A 20,744-nucleotide genomic window follows, 5' to 3' on the forward strand; every position below is an offset into this window, starting at 1 on the left:
TGAACAGCAGGGTGCCCAACACTGACCCCTGTGGAACACCGCTCGTGACGCTTCCCCACTCTGATTTCTCCCCATTTATGCAAACTCTCTGCTGCCTATTTGTCAACCATGCCTCTATCCAGGAAAAAATTTCTCCTATTCCATGTGCCTTAATTTTCCTCAATAGTCTCTGATGTGGGACCCTTTCAAAAGCCTTACTGAAGTCCGTTTACACAATATCATATTCATTACCATGATCTACCTCCTCAAATACCTTAGTGAAAAAAGTTAATGAATTCGTAAGGCAGGAACGCCCCTTTGTAAAACGATGCTGAGATTCGTTGATTAATTTATGCTTTTAATTTTCCACTGGTAATATTGTTCATTCCTTTCCTCTTGAAAGCGCAAATAACTACTACAAAACATCCAGACATGAAAATGCTCATCACCTATTCCTACAGTCTTCACATAATGTCAATGTATTGTATTTTATTGATTAAAGCCACTGGATGGCAAAATTTCTAAAAATTAAAGATACCCAGATGTTGCACTTGTCTAATTCTTCATTTATTTTCAGCCGAGAGCTAGTGCTCAGCCCAGCTTAGTATAAGAAAGGAAATGCGACAATAGAGTGGCAATTTCCATGTGGGGGACACTGGTTGTGAGCAAGCAATTTTATAAACGCAATTTAGCTTTAGTTGATTTACTCTGTCTTCAACATTCAGTATGTCCAGTTGTTGTAATTCATTCTGTCCTACATGCTCTCTTGGCCCCAGGTCCAGAATGATTCTTACCATTTTGTTCTGGGTTATTTGTACCCTATCTTTCAGTTTTTTTTTTTTTTTTTTTTGGTTAAGGCAGAGTACCATGAAGAGCAAGAGTAGTTTATAATACTTTGTATGAGAGCTAGATATAGGGTCCTGTGAGCCTCAGTAGGTAGACATTGCGCCTGTCTGTAGAGGAACTTTAGTCTGGTATTCGCTTTTCTTACAACACTGTTCCGTATTAGTTCTCTTGACATGCTTGGGTCGAAGGGAGATTCCCAGATATTTCACCGAATTTACTGTAATAAAAAGTTCCCATTATACTGGACATTAAAATTATTTACCCTTTTCAATTTATGTTTCGTGCCAAAGAGTATGGCTTCCGTTTTCCCAAGGTATAGTGATAATTTGTTGTCTACCAAACCAAACCATTTGCTACAGACTCTTTTTCTAGTGATAGTACATTAGCAATGTCTTGTGGGTCTTTACCAGATAATAACAGAGCACTATCATCTGCGTACAGTAGAAACTTGCATTTGACCCTGATAGGCATGTTATTCACATAGCACAGGAATAGCAAGGGCCCAAGATACTACCCCACATGTTATCGTTGATGATGATTAATAATAATAATAATAAGAAGAAGAAGAATTTCTACAAGGTATACAGGCCTAGCTGACATCAGTAACACTACTATATAGAAAGCCCCTCTTTATGCAGAACATTTGAAAATGAAAATGTTTATTTCCTTGCAAAGCTTGCAATGTGTGGTTTACATATTATAAAATATTAATTACAAGGAAGGCCTCTAGCATGCCTAGGCATTTCGGGCAAATTAGGTCAGTTTTGTCCCAGGATGCAACCCACACCAGTCGATTAACACCCAGGTACCTATTATAATGTTAGGTGAACATGGACACCAGATGTCTTAATGAAACACGTCCTAATGTTTCCACCCGTACCCTAGATAGACCCCTTAACGTCAGTGTGTGAGCAGAGTGCGCCAGCAATCGAGCTACCGGAACAGAAGTCTCAATTAATAGAATAGGTGGTTTATTTAGGTACAGGTACACATAAATAAAATTATTAAACATAGTAACATGTGTGTAAATTACTTAGGATAGCCCAAATAAGTCAGACAGCGTGAAATTAGAAGTTTCCCAGTAAACCAAGTGGAACTCCCTTGTCAAACTCCAGCAAAGCGGGACGCCCACATTCTCACATGAGTTCAGCAACCGGCTTCCCACTAAAACCGTTACAGGATTGTCCGCATAGTTGAACAGTAAGTAAGTTTATTAAGGTATACACAAATACAGTTACATAGAATTATCATACATAGCAGCATATGTGTAGAGAACCTAGGATAACCCAAAAACGTCAGACAGAGTGACTTATTTCCATTGGGGTCCTTTTACCTTATTATTATAGCATAAATGGTTATGAAAGGTGAAACGATGAAATGTGCTCTATTTGTAACGTGGCTGGCGGGCAAAGTAGACGAGCACGCGCGTCTTAAAGACAACGGGGCATATTTGTCACTGATGCTCAGGCTAGAGCGAGAGGTCCAAAGTACTATTTTAAGGCTGGCGAAAAAGTCCATGTATTGCTTCGAATGTCAACTACTCTGGATATTGTTGAATTAGACACATGTGCAACTCTTGGGTATCTTTATTGAGGAAACGTTCCGCCACACAGTGGCTTCATCAGTCCATACAAAGGAGAAACTTGAAGAACAGGAGGAGAATGAGGTAGTCAGTCCCTCAGCCTTGAGTCGATGTGGTCAGTCCAATCTTGAATAGAGTACGGCATATGAGCGGAGAAGCAGCTAATAAACCGTAGACAGGTGAGGGGCAGCATGTGTCTAATTCAACAACATGTCGGTTCTCTGAACCATTCATCTACACTCTGGATATACGTATATGAAAGGTGTTCCGAGGGTCACTGCCCCCGCGACCCACTCAGTAAGTCCATCTATCATCATTCCATCATGCAGGAGGAGCCACATGTCTATGGTGCATCCAACAAGATAAGCGAACTCTTGGATGTCACTACTGCCCGGCTCCGGCTGGGTTACAAGTATCTATGGCAGGTTAAATCACCACCACCAGATATAGACCAAACGAAATGTAAACTTCACCAGATGAACTATTGTCGCACCTTGCGTCATTATGTACTGGAGTGCGATCAAATTAATGAATTTAGAGACAACTCACTCAGAAAAGTTCAAGTGTGTGTGTGTGTGTGTGTGTGTGTGTGTGTGTGTGTGTGTGTGTGTGTGTGTGTGTGTGTGTGTGTGTGTGTGTGTGTGTGTGTGTGTGTGTGTGTGTGTGAATTCATTACCAGAAAATACTGAAGTAACCCGGTCTGAACATCAGTTTAAGACTTCTCAGAAACCATCTGCTCACCCTATACTAAATACTCAGTACTTAAATCAATCAATCAATTTTTATTTCCTTGCAAGATTACATTGAAATTATGAAATTACAAAAATGAGTTGCAGTGCAAAGAGAGTCACTATCATGCCTAGGCATTATGGGCAGACTTAATTTAATGTCTTACAGATTACTTAATACTAAAGAAATTGAACATAGTTTGTTTAAGTTGTACATTTTGTTTATTTATAGTAGACAGTAATTTTACTCAAATTACAATAGTTTCAATAGTAAATATTGAAATTATTTTATGGGAATATAACATTGTGAGTTGTTGAAACTGGTTTACAGTATGAGAATGCTACAATTGAGTATGTATTTATACTACAAGGTAGCTTTAATCAATATATGTACTTTGGGCGTCACGTTTTGTAGTTTTAAGATTTAGGTAATTGGGAGATTTTTTGGTAAAGTTAAATATTGAATATTTAGTTTAGGCTGAGTAAGTGATTTTTGAGAAAAGTCTTAAATTGATGTTCAGACCGGGTTGCTTTAGTATTTACTGGTAATGAATTCCAAATTTTGGGGCCCTTTATGTGCATAGAGTTTTTACAGTGTGATATGGACACGGGGTACATCAAAAAGAGAGATGTGTCTTGTGTTATGGTCGTGTGACCTGTTGAAGTTGGTGAGGAGAAGTTTGAGTGAAGGGCTTATGTTTGAATGAAGTGTTCTATGTATGTAGTAGGCACATGAGTAAGTATGGATGTTCTTTACGGTGAGCAGTTTTAGACTTTTGAATATTGGTGTAGTATGCTGTCGGGAATGGGAATCTGTTACCATTCTGACTGTAGCCTTTTTCTGGGTTATTAGTGGCCGTAGGTGATTCAATGTTGTTGAGCCCCATGTACAAATCCCATATGTGAGATAAAGGTAGATAAGTGAATGATACAGTGCAAGAAGAGCTGATTGTGGAACATAGTACCGTATCTTTGATAGTATGCCTACTGTCTTAGAGATTTTCTTGGAAATTTGTTGTATATGTGTCTGGAATTTGAGGCTACTGTCAAGGTGGATTCCTAGGAATTTTCCCTCTGTGAGTCTTGTGATGGGTAATCCGTTTAGCATTATGGAACATTTGCAGTGGGGCATTTGCAGCTCTGTTTCCAAACTGAATGAAATAGGTTTTGTCAGTATTGAGGGTAAGCTTATTAGTCATTATCCAGGTAGATATTTTCTGCAATTCGGCATTAACAGTGTTGGCCAGTATGACTGGGTTTGGGTGAGAGAAGACGTATGTAGAGTCATCTGCAAATAATATGGGTTTGAGTAGTTGTGATGCATTCGGTATGTCATTGATGTAAATGAGAAAGAGGAGTGGGCCAAGGACACTTCCTTGTGGAACACCGACTGTGATTGGTTAAGTGGAAGAGTTTGCTCCATTTGTGTACCCATATTTGCTTCTGTTACTAAGTATGACTTTAGGTAGTTGAGGGAGTGCCCTCTTATACCATAGTGTGTTAATTTAATGTGCAGAAAATCATGGCCGACAGTATCAAAAACTTGACGTAAATCAATGAAGATTCCCAGTGGGACTTCTTTCTTTTCGAGAGCAGTGTATATTAGCTCTAGCATGTGTATAATAGCATCATTTGTGCTTTTATTATTCCTGAATCCAAACGGACAGGGGTTTAGTATGTTGTGTGAGACAAGGCAGGAATAGATCTGTCTATGAATTAATTTTTCATAGATTTTAGAGATCGGAGGTAAGTTAGAAATTGGTCTATAGTTATTTAAGTCCGCTTGATCACCTCCTTTGTGGATCGGGGTGACCCTCGCCATTTTCAGAATTACTGGGAAGGTGGTGGATTCGATGGATTTGTTAGTGTTGCAGTTATTGGTGACAGTACTTGTGGAGCTTTTTTGTACGTAAAAGGTGGTAAGTTATTTATGTCTCCTGTCTTGTTTTTAAGGGTGTTGATGATGAGCGAGACTTCATTTGGGTTGGTTGGGGCTAGGAATAGTGTATTCGGGTAAGTGCCCGTGAGGTAGTCTGATGAACGGGAGTTTGACATTGGGATTTTGCTCGCTAGATTCTTTCCTATGGTGGAGACGAAAACATTGAGTCTGTTTGCTGTTTCAGTTGGTGAGAGTAGGGGTTCGTCTGATTTTGTTAATTTGATTGTTTTGTTTTTGGACATCTTTTTAGTTCCTAGAATTTCGGATAGGGTTTTCCAGGTAATTTTCACGTCACCTTTTATGTTATGTAATCTGTTTTCATAATACAGTTTTTTTACCTAAATTTTTTTGACTTAAATTTGCCAAAAGATCTCCCAATTACCTAAATCTTAACACTTCAAAATTTAGATACCCAAAGTTCATAATAACTTAATACTACATTGTAGTATAACTACCTGAATAAACTTACTTAATTACTTACTTACTTATTTACTTACTTACCTGCCCAAAACTATACTGCCTTACACCAAATTGTAGCATTCTCATACTGTAAACTACTTTCATCAACGTTCAATATTATATTCCAACAATATAATTTAAATATTTACCATTGATATACACTACCTACAAAATACTTTCAACTTGTACCAATGTAATAACCCCAGATTGTAATTTGAGTAAACTTACTGTCTTCTATAAATAAAAACAGATGTACAACTTAAACAAATTTCTCTAGTAAGTAAGTAAGTTTATTCAGGTATACACAAATACAGTTACATAGAATTATCATACATAGCAGCATATGTGTAGAGAACCTAGGATAACCCAAAAAAGTCAGACAGAGTGACTTATTTCCATTGGGGTCCTTTTACCTTATTATTATAATATAAAGGTTATAATATTTTCTTATTATTCTACAATGAAGATAACATCTTATTATCATACTAAAAAGACTATCTACTACACGAGGGTCATTAAGACTATCTACAATACGAGGGTCATTACTAGGAATATGGTAAAATTTACACGTATGTTAGCTAAAAAATAGAAATTCATTCCCCTCCCTTTCTGTAGCTACATTCATCAGACACCTTTTGGCACTCTTCTTGAACTGGTTCATGCTATGACTGGCTTTGACATGTGCGGGCAGTCTGTGTGCGTCCTTGTGTGTATGCATATATTTGTACGCTCGTGTGCACATGTCCGTGCGTGCGCCCTCGTGTGTGTATGTGCGCGCGCGCACTAGTGTGGGTGTATGATCCACTTAATATTTGTATTTATAACTCATTACAATTGTGACCAGGTGTGGACGTATCAGTGGTTCATTACTTTGTAATTTGTTCATGACTGTAACCATGTATAGGAGTGAAGCTGATTCATTACCTCTGTAACTTGCCATGATTAGTGACCAGATCTACCTGGAGTTCATTACCTTTGTAACTAGTTCAGCTATCATAACTTTGGGGTCCAGTCACTGGACCCATTATGTACCTTTGTAATCTTTTGACTACCGCCCACAGGATGGGTATGGGGTGCATAAAGATATTAAACTAAAGTGTGTGTGTGTGTGTGTGTGTGTGTGTGTGTGTGTGTGTGTGTGTGTGTGTGTGTGTGTGTGTGTGTGTGTGTGTGTGTGTGTGTGTGTGTGTGTGACTCAACAATCAATATTTGCACCAATAACTCATTACAGTTGTGACCGGGTGTGGAAGTGTGAATTGCTCATTACTCTATAATTTGTTCATGATTGTAGCCAAAGTATAAACGTAAGTAACCATTCTACAGAATTCATTACCTTTGTAACTTGTGAGCTCATTACCTTTGTACCTAGTTCAGCTATCAAAACTTTGGGGGCCCAGTCCCTGGACCCATTACGTACCTCTGTAATCTGTAAATACCTTTGTAACTTGTCATGATTGTGACCAGACTTACCTGGAGTTCATTACCTTTGTAAATTGTGAGTTCATTACCTTTGTAAATTGTGAGTTCATTACCTTTGTAAATTGTGAGTTCATTACCTCTGTAACTTGCTCAGCTATCAAAACTTTGGAGTCCAGTCCCTAGACCAATTATGTACCTCTGTAATCTTTTGACTACCGCCCACAGGATGGGTATGGGGTGCATAATAAACATATTAAACTAAACTAAACCTTTATTGCTGTACAATAAAAGGTGTTTGAAGCCTGTCCAATGACTACAAAGTTGTGCTCTCTCCCCCTAGTACTATTTATTTATTTATTTATTTATTTATTTATTTATTTATTTATTAACAATTTGAGCACATACAGAGGTACAAAAAAATACAGATAAGAGCAGCATGCCAAAGCCACTTATACTATGCATAGCATTACGGGCTGGCTTAAAATTAACTTAAGATTACTAAGCAATGATGAAATCAGTGATAAAACATTAATGTAAACAGATTTCTATAAAGCACAAGTGAGTATTACAAAGACAGGTCATCCTCATATCCGACATAGATAAGGATGTCAGCCACAGCACCGTGTCTTCCTTTGCAGATGACACCCGAATCTGCATGACAGTGTCTTCCATTGCAGACACTGCAAGGCTCCAGGCGGACATCAACCAAATCTTTCAGTGGGCTGCAGAAAACAATATGAAGTTCAACGATGAGAAATTTCAATTACTCAGATATGGTAAACATGAGGAAATTAAATCTTCATCAGAGTACAAAACAAATTCTGGCCACGAAATAGAGCGAAACACCAACGTCAAAGACCTGGGAGTGATTATGTCGGAGGATCTCACCTTCAAGGACCATAACGTTGTATCAATCGCATCTGCTAGAAAAATGACAGGATGGATAATGAGAACCTTCAAAACTAGGGAGGCCAAGCCCATGATGACACTCTTCAGGTCACTTGTTCTATCTAGGCTGGAATATTGCTGCACTCTAACAGCACCTTTCAAGGCAGGTGAAATTGCCGACCTAGAAAATGTACAGAGAACTTTCACGGCGCGCATAACGGAGATAAAACACCTCAATTACTGGGAGCGCTTGAGGTTTCTAAACCTGTATTCCCTGGAACGCAGGAGGGAGAGATACATGATTATATACACCTGGAAAATCCTAGAGGGACTAGTACCGAACTTGCACACGAAAATCACTCACTACGAAAGCAAAAGACTTGGCAGACGATGCACCATCCCCCCAATGAAAAGCAGGGGTGTCACTAGCACGTTAAGAGACCATACAATAAGTGTCAGGGGCCCGAGACTGTTCAACTGCCTCCCAGCACACATAAGGGGGATTACCAACAGACCCCTGGCAGTCTTCAAGCTGGCACTGGACAAGCACCTAAAGTCAGTTCCTGATCAGCCGGGCTGTGGCTCGTACGTTGGTTTGCGTGCAGCCAGCAGCAACAGCCTGGTTGATCAGGCGCTGATCCACCAGGAGGCCTGGTCACAGACCGGGCCGCGGGGGCGTTGACCCCCGAAACTCTCTCCAGGTAAACTCTCTCCAGGTAATGGTTGCATGCATTGTTGTACATTCAGTAAAATGGAGTATTCTGTTAGGTAGTGTATTTAAAAAATAATAAAGTTAGATTGGGTTTTAGGTTTAACATTTATGTGATATAATTGTGAGAAACATTTAAGATATACAATTTATAAGGTTCAGTTATTCAGTATTTATTTGGTTTTGGGTGAGTAAGTGATCTTTGAGAAGAGACTTTAATTTATAAACAGGTAGTGTTTCTTTTATATTTACAGGTAATGAATTCCAGATTTTAGGGCCTTTTATGTGCATTGAGTTTTTGCATAGTGTAAGATGGACACGAGGAACATCAAAGAGTGATCTGTGCCTTGTGTTATGGTCATGTGTTCTGTTGAGGTTGGCAAGGAGATATTTGAGGGGAGGGTTAATATCAGAGTTAAGTGTTCTATGTATGTAATAGGTGCAGTAATAAGTATGGATGTTTTGTATGGTGAGTAGGTTTAGTGTATTGAATATTGGTGGAGTGTGCTGCCTGTAGTGAGAATTTGTTATCATTCTAACTGCAGCCTTTTGTTGGGTAATTAGTGGTCTGAGATGGTTAATTGTTGTTGAGCCCCATGCACAAATTCCATAGGTGAGATAGGGGTAAATAAGAGAGTGATATAGGGCCAGGAGGGCTGACTGTGGAGCATAGTACCGTATCTTCGATAGTATGCCTACAGTCTTGGAAATTTTCTTAGAAATTTGTTGTATATGTGTATGAAATTTGAGTCTATTATCAAGGTGGATTCCTGAGAATTTTCCCTCTGTTAGCTTTGTGATAGGTGATCCGTTTATCATTATGTTAAGAGGGACATCTGTAGCTCTGTTACCAAACTGAATGAAGTAGGTTTTGTCAATGTTTAGTGTAAGTTTGTTAGTCCTCATCCAGGTAGATATTTTCTGTAATTCGGTATTTACAGTATTGGCTAGCGTGACTGGGCTCGGGTGGGAGAAGACGTATGTAGTGTCATCTGCAAATAGTGTGGGTTTGAGTAATTGCGAAGCATTTGGTAGGTCATTTATGTATAGGACAAAGAGAAGAGGGCCAAGGACACTTCCCTATGGGACACCAACTGTAATTGGTTGTGCAGAAGAGTTTGCCCCATTTGCGTACACATATTGACTTCTGTTGCTGAGGTATGACTTGAGGTAGTTGAGGGAGTGCCCTCTTATACCATAGTGTGACAATTTTACGTGGAGCAAGTCATGGTCAACTGTATCAAAAGCTTTACGTAAGTCAATGAAGATCCCCAGTGGGACTTCTTTTTTCTCTATTGCAGTGTATATATGTTCTAGCATGTGTATAATAGCATCATTAGTATTTTTATTAGGCCTGAATCCAAATTGGCAGGGGTTGAGTATGTTTTGGGAGATAAGGTAGGAGTAGATTCGTTTATGAATTAATTTTTCGAAGATTTTAGAGAGAGGGTGTAAGTTGGATATTGGCCTATAGTTATTCAACTCTGTTTGGTCTCCTCCTTTGTAGATCGGGGTGACCCTTGCTATTTTGAGTACTTTAGGGAAGGTGGAGGATTCAATGGATTTGTTAAAGAGTGTTGCAATGATTGGTGATAGCACTTGTGACACTTTTTTGTATATAAAGGGTGGTAAGGTATTTAAATCTCCTGCCTTGTTTTTTAGTGCGTTGATAATAAGGGAGACTTCGTATGGGTTAGTCGGAGCTAGGAACAGTGTGTTCGGGTAGTTGCCGGTGAGGTAGTCATTTGGTGGGGTATCTGAGCTTGGGATTTTATTGGCAAGGTTTTGTCCTATAGTAGAGAAGAAATCATTGAGTCTGTTTGCTATTTCTGTTGGTGGGAGTTGGGGTTCATCTGATTTTGCTAATTTTATTTCGCTATTTCGTGATATCTTTTTTGTTCCCAGAATTTCTGATAGGGTTTTCCAGGTCTTTTTTATATCACCTCGTAAGTTGGATAATCTGTTCTCATAATACAATTTTTTTGCCCTTCTTATCAGGCTGGTTAGGATTGACGAGTAACGTTTTGTTTGGTCTCTGGTTATGTGATCCATTCTGTACTGTTTTTCATATTGGTGTTTTGTATTTATGGATTTGAGAATGCTGGGTGTTAGCCAGGGACTGTTAAGTCTCTTAGCTGTCATCTGTTTAGTTTTTTTTAGGGCAGTGCTTGTTATAGAGGTATTGGGTCTTTTTTAGAAAATTATTAATACATTCGTCAATATCTGTATAGATTTCTAGCTCAGTGTGCCAGTCAATGTTTGCTACTGCTGTTGTGAAGTTATTAATGGCTGCCTCATTGTGAAGTCTGAAGGTGACTTTAGTAGTGTCTTGGGGTAGTTTACCAAGAGTTGTTATGAGGAAAGTAGGGTAGTGGTCTGTGGTATTATCTGTAATTATGCCTGATTTTAAAGGGGATATGGTGTTGGTCCAGATGTGGTCAAGTAGGGAAACACTAGTCTCTGTAACTCTTGTAGGTTTTGTTACTGTTGGTAGCAACATACAGTTACTCATTGTGTTTGTGAATTCAGTAACGTGTGGGTCCTGGTCTTGCAGGAGATTTATATTGAAGTCACCTGAGAGTAGTAAGTGATCTTTGTTCATGCGTGCATCAGTTATCATACTTCCTAGGTTTTGACTAAATTGGCTAATGTTTGACTGTGGAACTCTGTAGATGTTTATCAATGTGAGAGGTTTTTGTAGGTATTTGGATTTGAATTTGGCTATTATATATTCCCCATGTTCATCCCTTGTGCAAGTATTAGTGATACATTCTAGTTGGTCTCAGTAGTATATGGCTGTGCCACCCCCTTGTTGGTCTGGCCTACTATGATTGCTTTGGTTCCCAACCTTGACAAAATTGACAGCAAGATATTCTGGACATTGTTTGTGAGCAATTTTATAAACATGATTTAGCTTCAGTTGTTTTACTCTGTCTTCAACATTCAGCATATCCAACTGCTGTAATTCATCCTGGCCTACATGTTCTCTTTGTCCCAGCCCCAGGATGAATCTTACGATTTTGTTCTGGGTGATTTGCAGTCTATCTTTCAGTTTTTTTGTCAAGGCAGAGTACCAAGAAGAGCAAGCGTAATCCATATGGCATTGTATAAGGGCTAGACATAGGGTCCTGCGAGCCTCAGTAGGTAGACACTGTGCTTGTCTATACAGGAACTTCAGTCTGGCATTCGCTTTCTTTACTACACTGTTCCCTATCAATTCTCCTGACATGCATGGGTCAAAGGGGATTCCCAAATATTTTACTGATGAAACCAAAGTGATGGGCTCCCCATTACATTGAACATTAAAATTATTTACCCTTCTCAGTTTATGTTTCGTGCCAAAGAGAATGGCTTCAGTTTTCCCTAGGTGTAATGATAGTTTGTTGTCTACTAACCATTTGCTGCAGGACTCCAGTTCCAGTGTTAAAACATTAGCAATATCTTGTGGGTCTTTACCTGACACTAACAGAGCACTGTCATCTGCATACAGTAGGAGTTTGCACTTGACACTGATAGGCATATCATTGACATAACATAAGAATAATAAGGGACCCAGAATACTACCTTGGGGAACTCCACATGTTATCGGCAGGGGTTCTGATTCTATTTTGTTGATTTTGACTATTTGTCTCCTGTTGCTAAGGTAGGACTTAAACCAGTCTACAGAACCTATACCGATAGCTTGAAGTTTATTACATAATATATTGTGGTTGACAGTATCGAAGGCCTTTTGCAGGTCTAAGGTTACCATACCTATGAGGTTCCCCTTTGACATTTCAGTTCTCAGGTAATCCATCAGATTAATAAGGGAGGTGTCGGTTGAGTAGGATCTTCTAAAGCCCGATTGATAGCTATGGAGAATGTTGTTGTCATTAAGGTACTTAACTACTTGAGAATACACCGCCCTCTCTAGAATTTTAGATATTATACTGAGTATACTAACAGGCCTATAGTTGCTTACATCGGACCCACTATTTTTCTTGAAGATAGGAGTAACTTTGGCCTCCTTGAACCCCTCCGGTACGGTATTAGTGGTGATTGATAGATTTATTATGTGAGGAATAGGGATTGACAGTTCAGAAGCACCATCTTTTAGGAACTTAGACGGGATGTTATCAGGGCCTGTGCTCTTAGTTGGGTTTAACCTGCTTAGTTCTTTTTGAATAAAGTCATGAGATACACTTACTAGTTGACAACTGTTTGGGGTTACCCCTTTATTGGTATAGTATGTTTGAAACTTATCAGAGTCTGTGTTAAAGGTATTTGATGCAGCTGGTAGTTTACTTACTAGTGTTGATGCAACAGATGTGTAGTAGGAATTAAAGCAATTTGCCACCTTAGATGTTTCGTGGCATACCTCATTATCGATAGTGAGTACTATGTTAGACCTATCTACTGGCTTATGGCTATACCCCAACTGTTTTAGTTGTTGCCAGAGCTTTCTGGGGTTATGCTTATACTCTTCAGTTTTTGAGCAGTAGTGCTTTGCCTTTGCTCCTTTTATAAGTCTCTGTACTCTGTTCCTCACCCTTTGGAATTCATTTAGTGCTGCAATATCCTGTCTGTTTGCTTTAAATCTTTTTAGCAGCTGGTCTCTGAATTTCATGTTATCTAATATCTCAGTATTCATCCAGGGTTCAGTTCTTCGTTTAATCCTAACCTCTTTAACTGGTGCAATATTATCAAGGATGGTAGTGAACATTGTTTTGAATTTTTCCCAGGCATCGTTTACGTCCGTGCAACTTGTTATCTCTGTCCAGTCACAATTGTGTAGCCTATTTACCAGTGTTTCTTTACTGTAGTTTCTAGTTGACCTCATTTTTATTGTCCTGTGTAGGCCTATCCTATCCCTAGTGATTTTCCTGGTGCAGTAAATGATGAAATGATCACTAAGACCTGTGGTAATGACGCCTGACTGACTAATGTTCTCAGAGCGGTTACAAAGTATGTGGTCAATTAGGGTGGCTGAGAACTGTGTGATCCGGGTTGGAGTATTAATTAGTTGAGTGTAACTATTTAATCCTAGAATTTGCTTATACCTTTTGCATAGCCCGTTATTTTGCTGCTGAAAACAGATATTGAAGTCGCCCAGTATTATTGTCTCGCAATTGTTTTCAACTCCGGACAAGACTCTGGAAAAGTCTTCTAAGTAATCTGTAAGCCATTAAATTTAGTCTGCCCATAATGCCATGGCATGATAGTAGCTCTCTTTGCACTGTAACTCATTACTGTAATTACAGAATCTCAATGTAAACTTGCAAGGAAATAAAAATTGTACTCTATTGTATTTCGAAATAAGGCTCGATACGGTGTAAGCTGTCAGCGGCCTTTACAAACCCAACACAAAGACGAGAAAGTGTTACTAAATTTTGTCTGTGTAATATATTGGTGTTTTAGACCTCAGTATTACATTAAGATGGAATATATCGCTCCTGTTCCATCAGCACCGGGAATAATGTAAGCTGCGTTATTTATATATGTAATGTATATATGCAACAGTAAATTGATAGCAACAATATGGACGGACACAACTGCATGGGATATTTTTATTGAAAGCGTTTTGGTTCTTTGCCCATGGTCACTCCAAATGATACAAAAGACTTAAATAACAAGGGCTTTCTATAAAATAGTTATATATATATATATATATATATATATATATATATATATATATATATATATATTATATATATATATATATATATATATATATATTTATATATATATATATATATATATATATATATATATATATATATATATATATATATATTTATATATATATATATATATATATATATATATATATATATATATATATATATATATATATATATATATATATATATATATATATATATATATATATAATATATATATATATATATATATATATATATTATATATATATATATATATATTATATATATAATATATATATATATATATATATATATATATATATATATATATATATATATATATTTATATATATATGTATGTCAGTTACCCTAATTGTATAATATACTCTTTTCCACTTTATAGAAATAATTTTTATTTGTTTTAGCTCTAGGACTAGTCTTGTTGCAAACCTCTGCATTTTCACCAGTTTCTAGATGTGCTTGACTAGGTGCGTGTTCCATATTGGTGCTGCATACTCCAATGTGAGCCTGATGTATATGGTGTACAGTGTCGTGAATGACTCCTTACTTAGATTTCAAAACACTATTCTTAGATTTGCAGTCTTTGTACCCTCCTTGAGTCTAAACTCCATCTGCAGTCTTCTTTGCCCTTCCCCCAAGCTTTATAACTCTCCATGCAAAAGTAATTGAGATGGTGTACTTGCTAGGTCTTTGTTCTGTAGTGTTTTTAGTAGCAATTAAGGATGCTTCAATATGCTGGTGCCTGTCAGTATTGTTTTCTCAGTAGATCAGCTCTGCTTAGTTCCAGTTTCTATGGTGTCCCATATTTGAGCTTTGCAAGACAAACATTTTTGATGTCTTGCATTCATCTTTGCATTTTTGATGTCTGTTGCATTCATCTTTGTATTCTTCATGGATGTTGTTGCACCCTCCACATAGTACTGGGTACACACCTACTTAACTGTTTGGTTTGTCAAATAGATCTTTCTTTCTTGTGAGACCTCTAATAGAAGACATGGCCATGGCAGCTATGCAAATGTTGCTTCTTGAAAGGGTCTGTCTGTTGTTGTTGGCTACTACTTCTCTATGTAGAGTTAAGAATCTGTGTGTTTGGTGGTAGTATTGTTGGTAAAGTCGAGGATTTTCATAGGGAGCAAAGTGTAAGCGAGAGGGCATGGGTGATGTGCTGGAATTATTTATCTAAGAATTTTGACTAAAGATATGGATAGCTTTAAGAAAAACCCAATGACCATGCCCCGCTTGGTGCTAGTAGGAATGAATAAGGTCAACTGTATTTCTTGGTTTTCTGTAGACTCTGAAAGAAAGGATGTCTTTGTTCAGTGACCTGCATAGAATATTTTTTAGTTTGAGTAAGTTTGATAGTAGGTTGGACATTGATCTTATGAAGAAAGTCTCAAATGTTGAGTCTTCTGGGATATATGACCAGAATGTTATTGACATCTGAGCCATGTGACTGTATTAGGCATAATAGTGCAAAAAACTAAGTCTTTTTGTATTTTCCATTAAGATGAATTTTGGACATACTTATGTTGTTGACAATTTTGCCAGCTCTTTGCTGATGACACTGTGCTTTTGGGAGATTCTGAAGAGAAGTTGCAGGGGTTGGTGGATGAGTTTGGTAGGGTATGTAAAAGAAGGAAATTAAACCTTTGACTGTTTACGCGCCACTGTTTCTGACGTATCTATACGCGTAAATTCTAGCTGCTTCAAATCAAGCGGGAGAAAGCTGGTAGGCCCACATGTGAGAGAATGGGTCTGTGTAGTCAGTGTGCACCACATAAAAAAAATCCTGCAGCGCACAGTGCATAATGAGGAAAAAAGAACTTACCGTTTTTTTTGGGGGGGGGGATTAAAACGCCGACTTTGAGGTGTATTTTCGTATAGTATTTATCGTTGTATTCTCGTTTTCATGGTTTTAGGTGATAAAATGGAAAACATTACAGAAATAGAGATGATTTTCATTACTTTCACGAGGAAAACGACCTTGAAACTGAGCTCAAAGTAGCGGAAATGTTCGATTTTTACCTATGTTCAGGAGTAAGCAAATCACACCACACATCCAATACACGTCAACTGGGGAGTCTAATATTCTTTCACTAGTGCACTGATATTATTTATACTATTTTTAAAATAATACAGTAGTCTGCATACCAGTAAATTTTGTATTTTTTTTGTATGAATAAAAAATCAAAATAGAAAGCAATAGTAATATAAGAGGGGCCTAGAGATGTGACTAATGACCAGAGGATATGTTATTTTAGTGCCAAGAATGTCTACCTTGTTTATTCTGGACCCTATTTTGAAATTGGCATCTTTTTTAATTTGCGTGAAATTGGCCAAATTGCCAATTTCTGACCACCTTATTGGGTAGTTCAAATCGGTAAATGGGCTGTTTCTTGTACTCAACTGATAGATAAAATGGAGTTCTAAAGAAATAGCTATGAGTTTGGTCAAATGGAACAACGGAATTGGCTAAAAACAGGGCTCAAAGTCGGCAAAGTCGCCGATACGTATATGTTGCCGAGACTGCTAACTTCGCGGGGGCGTAATTCCGTGAGTTTTCGACCAAATTTCGAACTTTTGGTGTCATTACCATCGGGAAAAGATTTTCTATCATTTCATAAGAATTTTTTTTTTTCGAAAATTTTGCGACATAGAATGACAGTTTCAGAAAGGGGCCTGCGACAGTCAAAGGGTTAAAACTGAACATAGGAAAGAGTAAGGTGATGAGATAAAAAACTGAGGTAATGAAAAATTGGATACACTGTATCTGACTGGAGAGAGGGAATATGGAGGAAGTGAATGTATTCAGATATTTGGGATTGGACTTGTCAGCTTATGGGTCAATGGAAGACGAGGTGAATCATAGAACTTATGAGAGGGAAAAAGGTGAGCGGTGCACTGAGAAGTCTGTGGAGACAAAGAATATTATCCATGGAAGAAAAGAGGGGGTTGTTGGAGAATATAGTCATACTAATGCTCTTATATGGGTGTGAAGCATGGGTGGTGAATGTTGTAACAAGGAGAAGGCAGTGGAGACGTTGTATCTGAGAGCAGTGTGAATATAATGCAGAAAATCTTAAATTTGAAATTAGGAGGAGGTGCAGGGTTACTAAAAAGTATTATCCAGAAGGCTGAAGAGAGGTTGTTGAGGTGGTTCGGACATTTAGAGAGGATGGTAGTGGAAGGAAGGCAGGATGTGGGTCATCCTACAAAAGGTTGGAGGGAGGGGATAAAGGAGGTTTTGTGCGCAAGGGGCTTGGACTTCCAGCAAGCATGCTTGAGCATGTTAGATAGGAGCAAGTGGAGACAAATGGTTTTTATGACTTGACATGTGGTTGGAGTGTAAGCAAAGCAGGGCTCTGAAGTCTGCACATAAATCCTTCGACTCCGACCCCAACTCCTTTATTTAAGGCACTTCTGACTCTGACTCTTAATTATATATTGATATAGGGAATAAATTATAAATACTATATTAATTATATATATTTGCTATATGGATTGAAAGCATGCAACATACAAGCGCATTAACCTGTTAAAGCTTGGTTGTAAATGCTACAGCTATGTCATTCTGACTATTTTTTATTTATTAAAGAAATTAAAAACAAAGGACAAAACTTGAAATATGGAAACAATGAGGTTATATATTTTTTAAAAGACTATCAAGTATAAAGTAATAGGGTATAAGAGAAAATCTGAGTCAGAAACATCTTTCTCTACTAGTTAAAAAAAATCTGAAGTACATCCTTTAACATTGCTAAAAAGAATTCAAAGTTAAAACTACAAAAAGTAAAAAGCAGTTGAACACCTAAAACAACTTAATAAATAACCAATTTAAAAGAATTTAACTCAATTAGGAACATAACCTTTCCTTTTCCAGATTAAAGTACGTATTGTTTAATTTATATTTAAATTTACTAGGAGTCAGAGTTGGTACATTTTTACCAAATCCGACTCCAGTAACCCAAGAATTGCTTACGACTCTGACTCTACAGCCCTGGAGCAAATTAACATTTATGATGGGATTCAGGGAAACTGGCAGGCCGGACTTGAGTCCTGGAGATAGTGAATACAGTGCCTGTGTTCTGAAGGAGGGGTGTTGATATGTTGCAGTTTTTTAACTGTAGTGTAGGTGTGCCTCTGTTAAGGCAGTGATGGAGTGAATGAAGATGATGTAAGTTGAAACGTTTTGCCTACTCAGTAGGCTTCTTCAGTCAAATACAACGGGAGCAGTAGAGATGAAATAAAGATGATGTAACCAGTCCATCAACCTTGGAGAAAAAAGCATTTGAGGTGGTTAGTCCTTCAGCCTGGACCATGGAGACTGAATTCTCCTCCAGGCTGAGGGACTGATCACCTTAACCCTTTCACTGTCACAAGCCCCTTTCTGAAACTGTCATTCTATGTCTCAAAATTTTTTGGGAAAAAAAAAATTCTTATGAAATGATAGAGAATCTTTTCCTGATGATAACGACACCAAAAGTACGAAATTTGGTCGAAAACTCACGGAATTACGCCCCTGCGAAGTTAGCGGTCTTGGCGACATGTACGCATCGGTGATTTCGCCGACTTTGAGCCCTGTTTTTGGCCAATTCCGTTGTTCCAGTTGACCAAACTCATAGCTATCTCTTTAGGACTCCATTTTTTCTATCAGTTGAGTACAAGACACTGCCCATTTACCGATTTGAACTACCCAATAAAGTGGTCAGAAATTGGCAACTTGGCCAATTTCACGCAAATTAAAAAAGATGCCAATTTCAAAATAAGGTCCAGAATAAACAATGTAGACATTCTTGGCACTAAAATAGCATATCCTCTTCATTAGTCATGTCTCTAGGCCCCTCTTATATTACTATTGCTTTCTATTTTGACTTTTTATTCATACAAAAAATACAAAATTTACTGTTATGCAGACTACTGCATTATTGTAAAATTGGTATAAATAATATCAGTACACTAGTGAAAGAATATTAGACTCCTCAGTTGACGTGCATTAGACGTGTGGTGTGATTTGCTTACTCCTGAACATTTGTAAAAATTGAACATTTCTGCTAATTTGAGCTCAATTTCAAGGTCGTTTTCATTGTGAAACTAATCAAAATCATCTCTCTTTCTGTAACATGTTTTCCATTTTATCACCTAAGACCATGAAAACGAGAATACAACGATAAATACTATACGAAAATACACCTCAAATTCGGCGTTTTAATAAAAAAAAAAAGCCTTTTTTTTCTCATTATGCACTGCATGCTGCATGATTTTTTTTTATGTGGTGCACACTGACCACACAGACCCATTCTCTCACATGTGGGCCTACCAGCTTTCTCCTGTTGGATTTGAAGCCGCTAGAACTTATGCGTATTAATACGTTCAAAACACTGGCTCGTAAGACGTATATATACAACCAAAACAGTCAGAGGGTTAAATATTTTTTCTCCAAAGTTGATGGGCTGATTACATCATCTTTACTGCTCCTTTTATATTTGATTGAAGAAGCCTACTGTATAGGCAAAACATTTCATCAATAAAGTAATGCACATGTGTCTTAATCTTCAACTTGTAGGTATTTTATACTATTTTCAACAATGATGATGAAAGTGTTTCTTCTTTTTTGGGTCACCCTGCCTTTGTGGGAAATGGCCGAAGTATTAATAAAAAAAAAAAGATTGCAGATTTTATATAAATTATGAAATTAATACTTTTACTATTTTATTCCATTCTGCATTTTCACCAATGAATGTAATGTAAAAAACTGATTCATAAAGTGATAAGTTTTAGTGAAGATTGTATTTTATACTGCTCTATAATAATCTGAACTTCTCTTCTGTTTGTTGAAGGATCAATTCATACTCTTTTTCAGCTTGTGTTGCGATTGTGGTGCTCAGATACATCCAAACCCTACAAATCGATGTATTGCTTGCATAAGAACCCGCAATGATATTTCTGAAGGCATTCCAAAACAGGGCAATCTCTACTTCTGTCGTGGATGTGAGAGGTACTTGGACCCTCCAGCATCATGGGTAGTGGCTGCCCTGGAATCAAAGGAATTGTTGAGGTTGTGTTTAAAGAAGATAAAAGGGCTTAACAAAGTGCGGCTTGTTGATGCAGGTTTTGCATGGACTGAGCCTCATTCCAAAAGAGTGAAGGTAATATTGAATAATTTTTTTCAGTTTGAGTGGACTTGATATCAATAAATTAACGTGTATCTCGATATTTTCTGAACATTCTTAGGAAGAACCTAAGAAAATACTGTAACTGTATAACTTGCATACATATTTCCTACCCATAAATAAAAAGATTCCTACTCAAATAATGCAATCCTAAATTACAAATTATTGTACTATATTAAACTTTGGCAATAACCAGAATTATTATAATAATAATAATAATAATAGCCATAATAACAGTAATCAAAGTAATGATTAGAGTTTATTTATAATGGCTGTAAATTTGTATTTATTTAAAATTTATACGTGTATAAATTGATACAGTAGGGCCCCGCTTTATGGCGGGGCCCTACTGCATCAACGTG

The 20,744-nt window shown here is 37.5% G+C and overlaps 1 protein-coding gene across 1 annotated transcript in view; it reads left to right on the top strand.

Moving 5' to 3' along the window:
• Positions 1–13,877: 13,877 nt before the first annotated feature.
• Nmd3 (60S ribosomal export protein NMD3) overlaps positions 13,878–20,744 on the top strand; it is a 61,799-nt gene continuing 54,932 nt past the window's right edge. Inside the window, exons 1-2 of the mRNA XM_070083683.1 lie at positions 13,878–14,006; positions 20,073–20,358. Coding sequence (XP_069939784.1) covers positions 13,966–14,006; positions 20,073–20,358 — 327 coding nt within the window. The 5' untranslated portion in view covers positions 13,878–13,965. The remainder of the gene's footprint in view (positions 14,007–20,072; positions 20,359–20,744) is intronic.

The sequence above is a fragment of the Cherax quadricarinatus genome, chromosome 10 (genome assembly GCF_038502225.1).
Source record: "Cherax quadricarinatus isolate ZL_2023a chromosome 10, ASM3850222v1, whole genome shotgun sequence".
Taxonomy (NCBI): Eukaryota; Metazoa; Arthropoda; class Malacostraca; order Decapoda; family Parastacidae; genus Cherax; species Cherax quadricarinatus.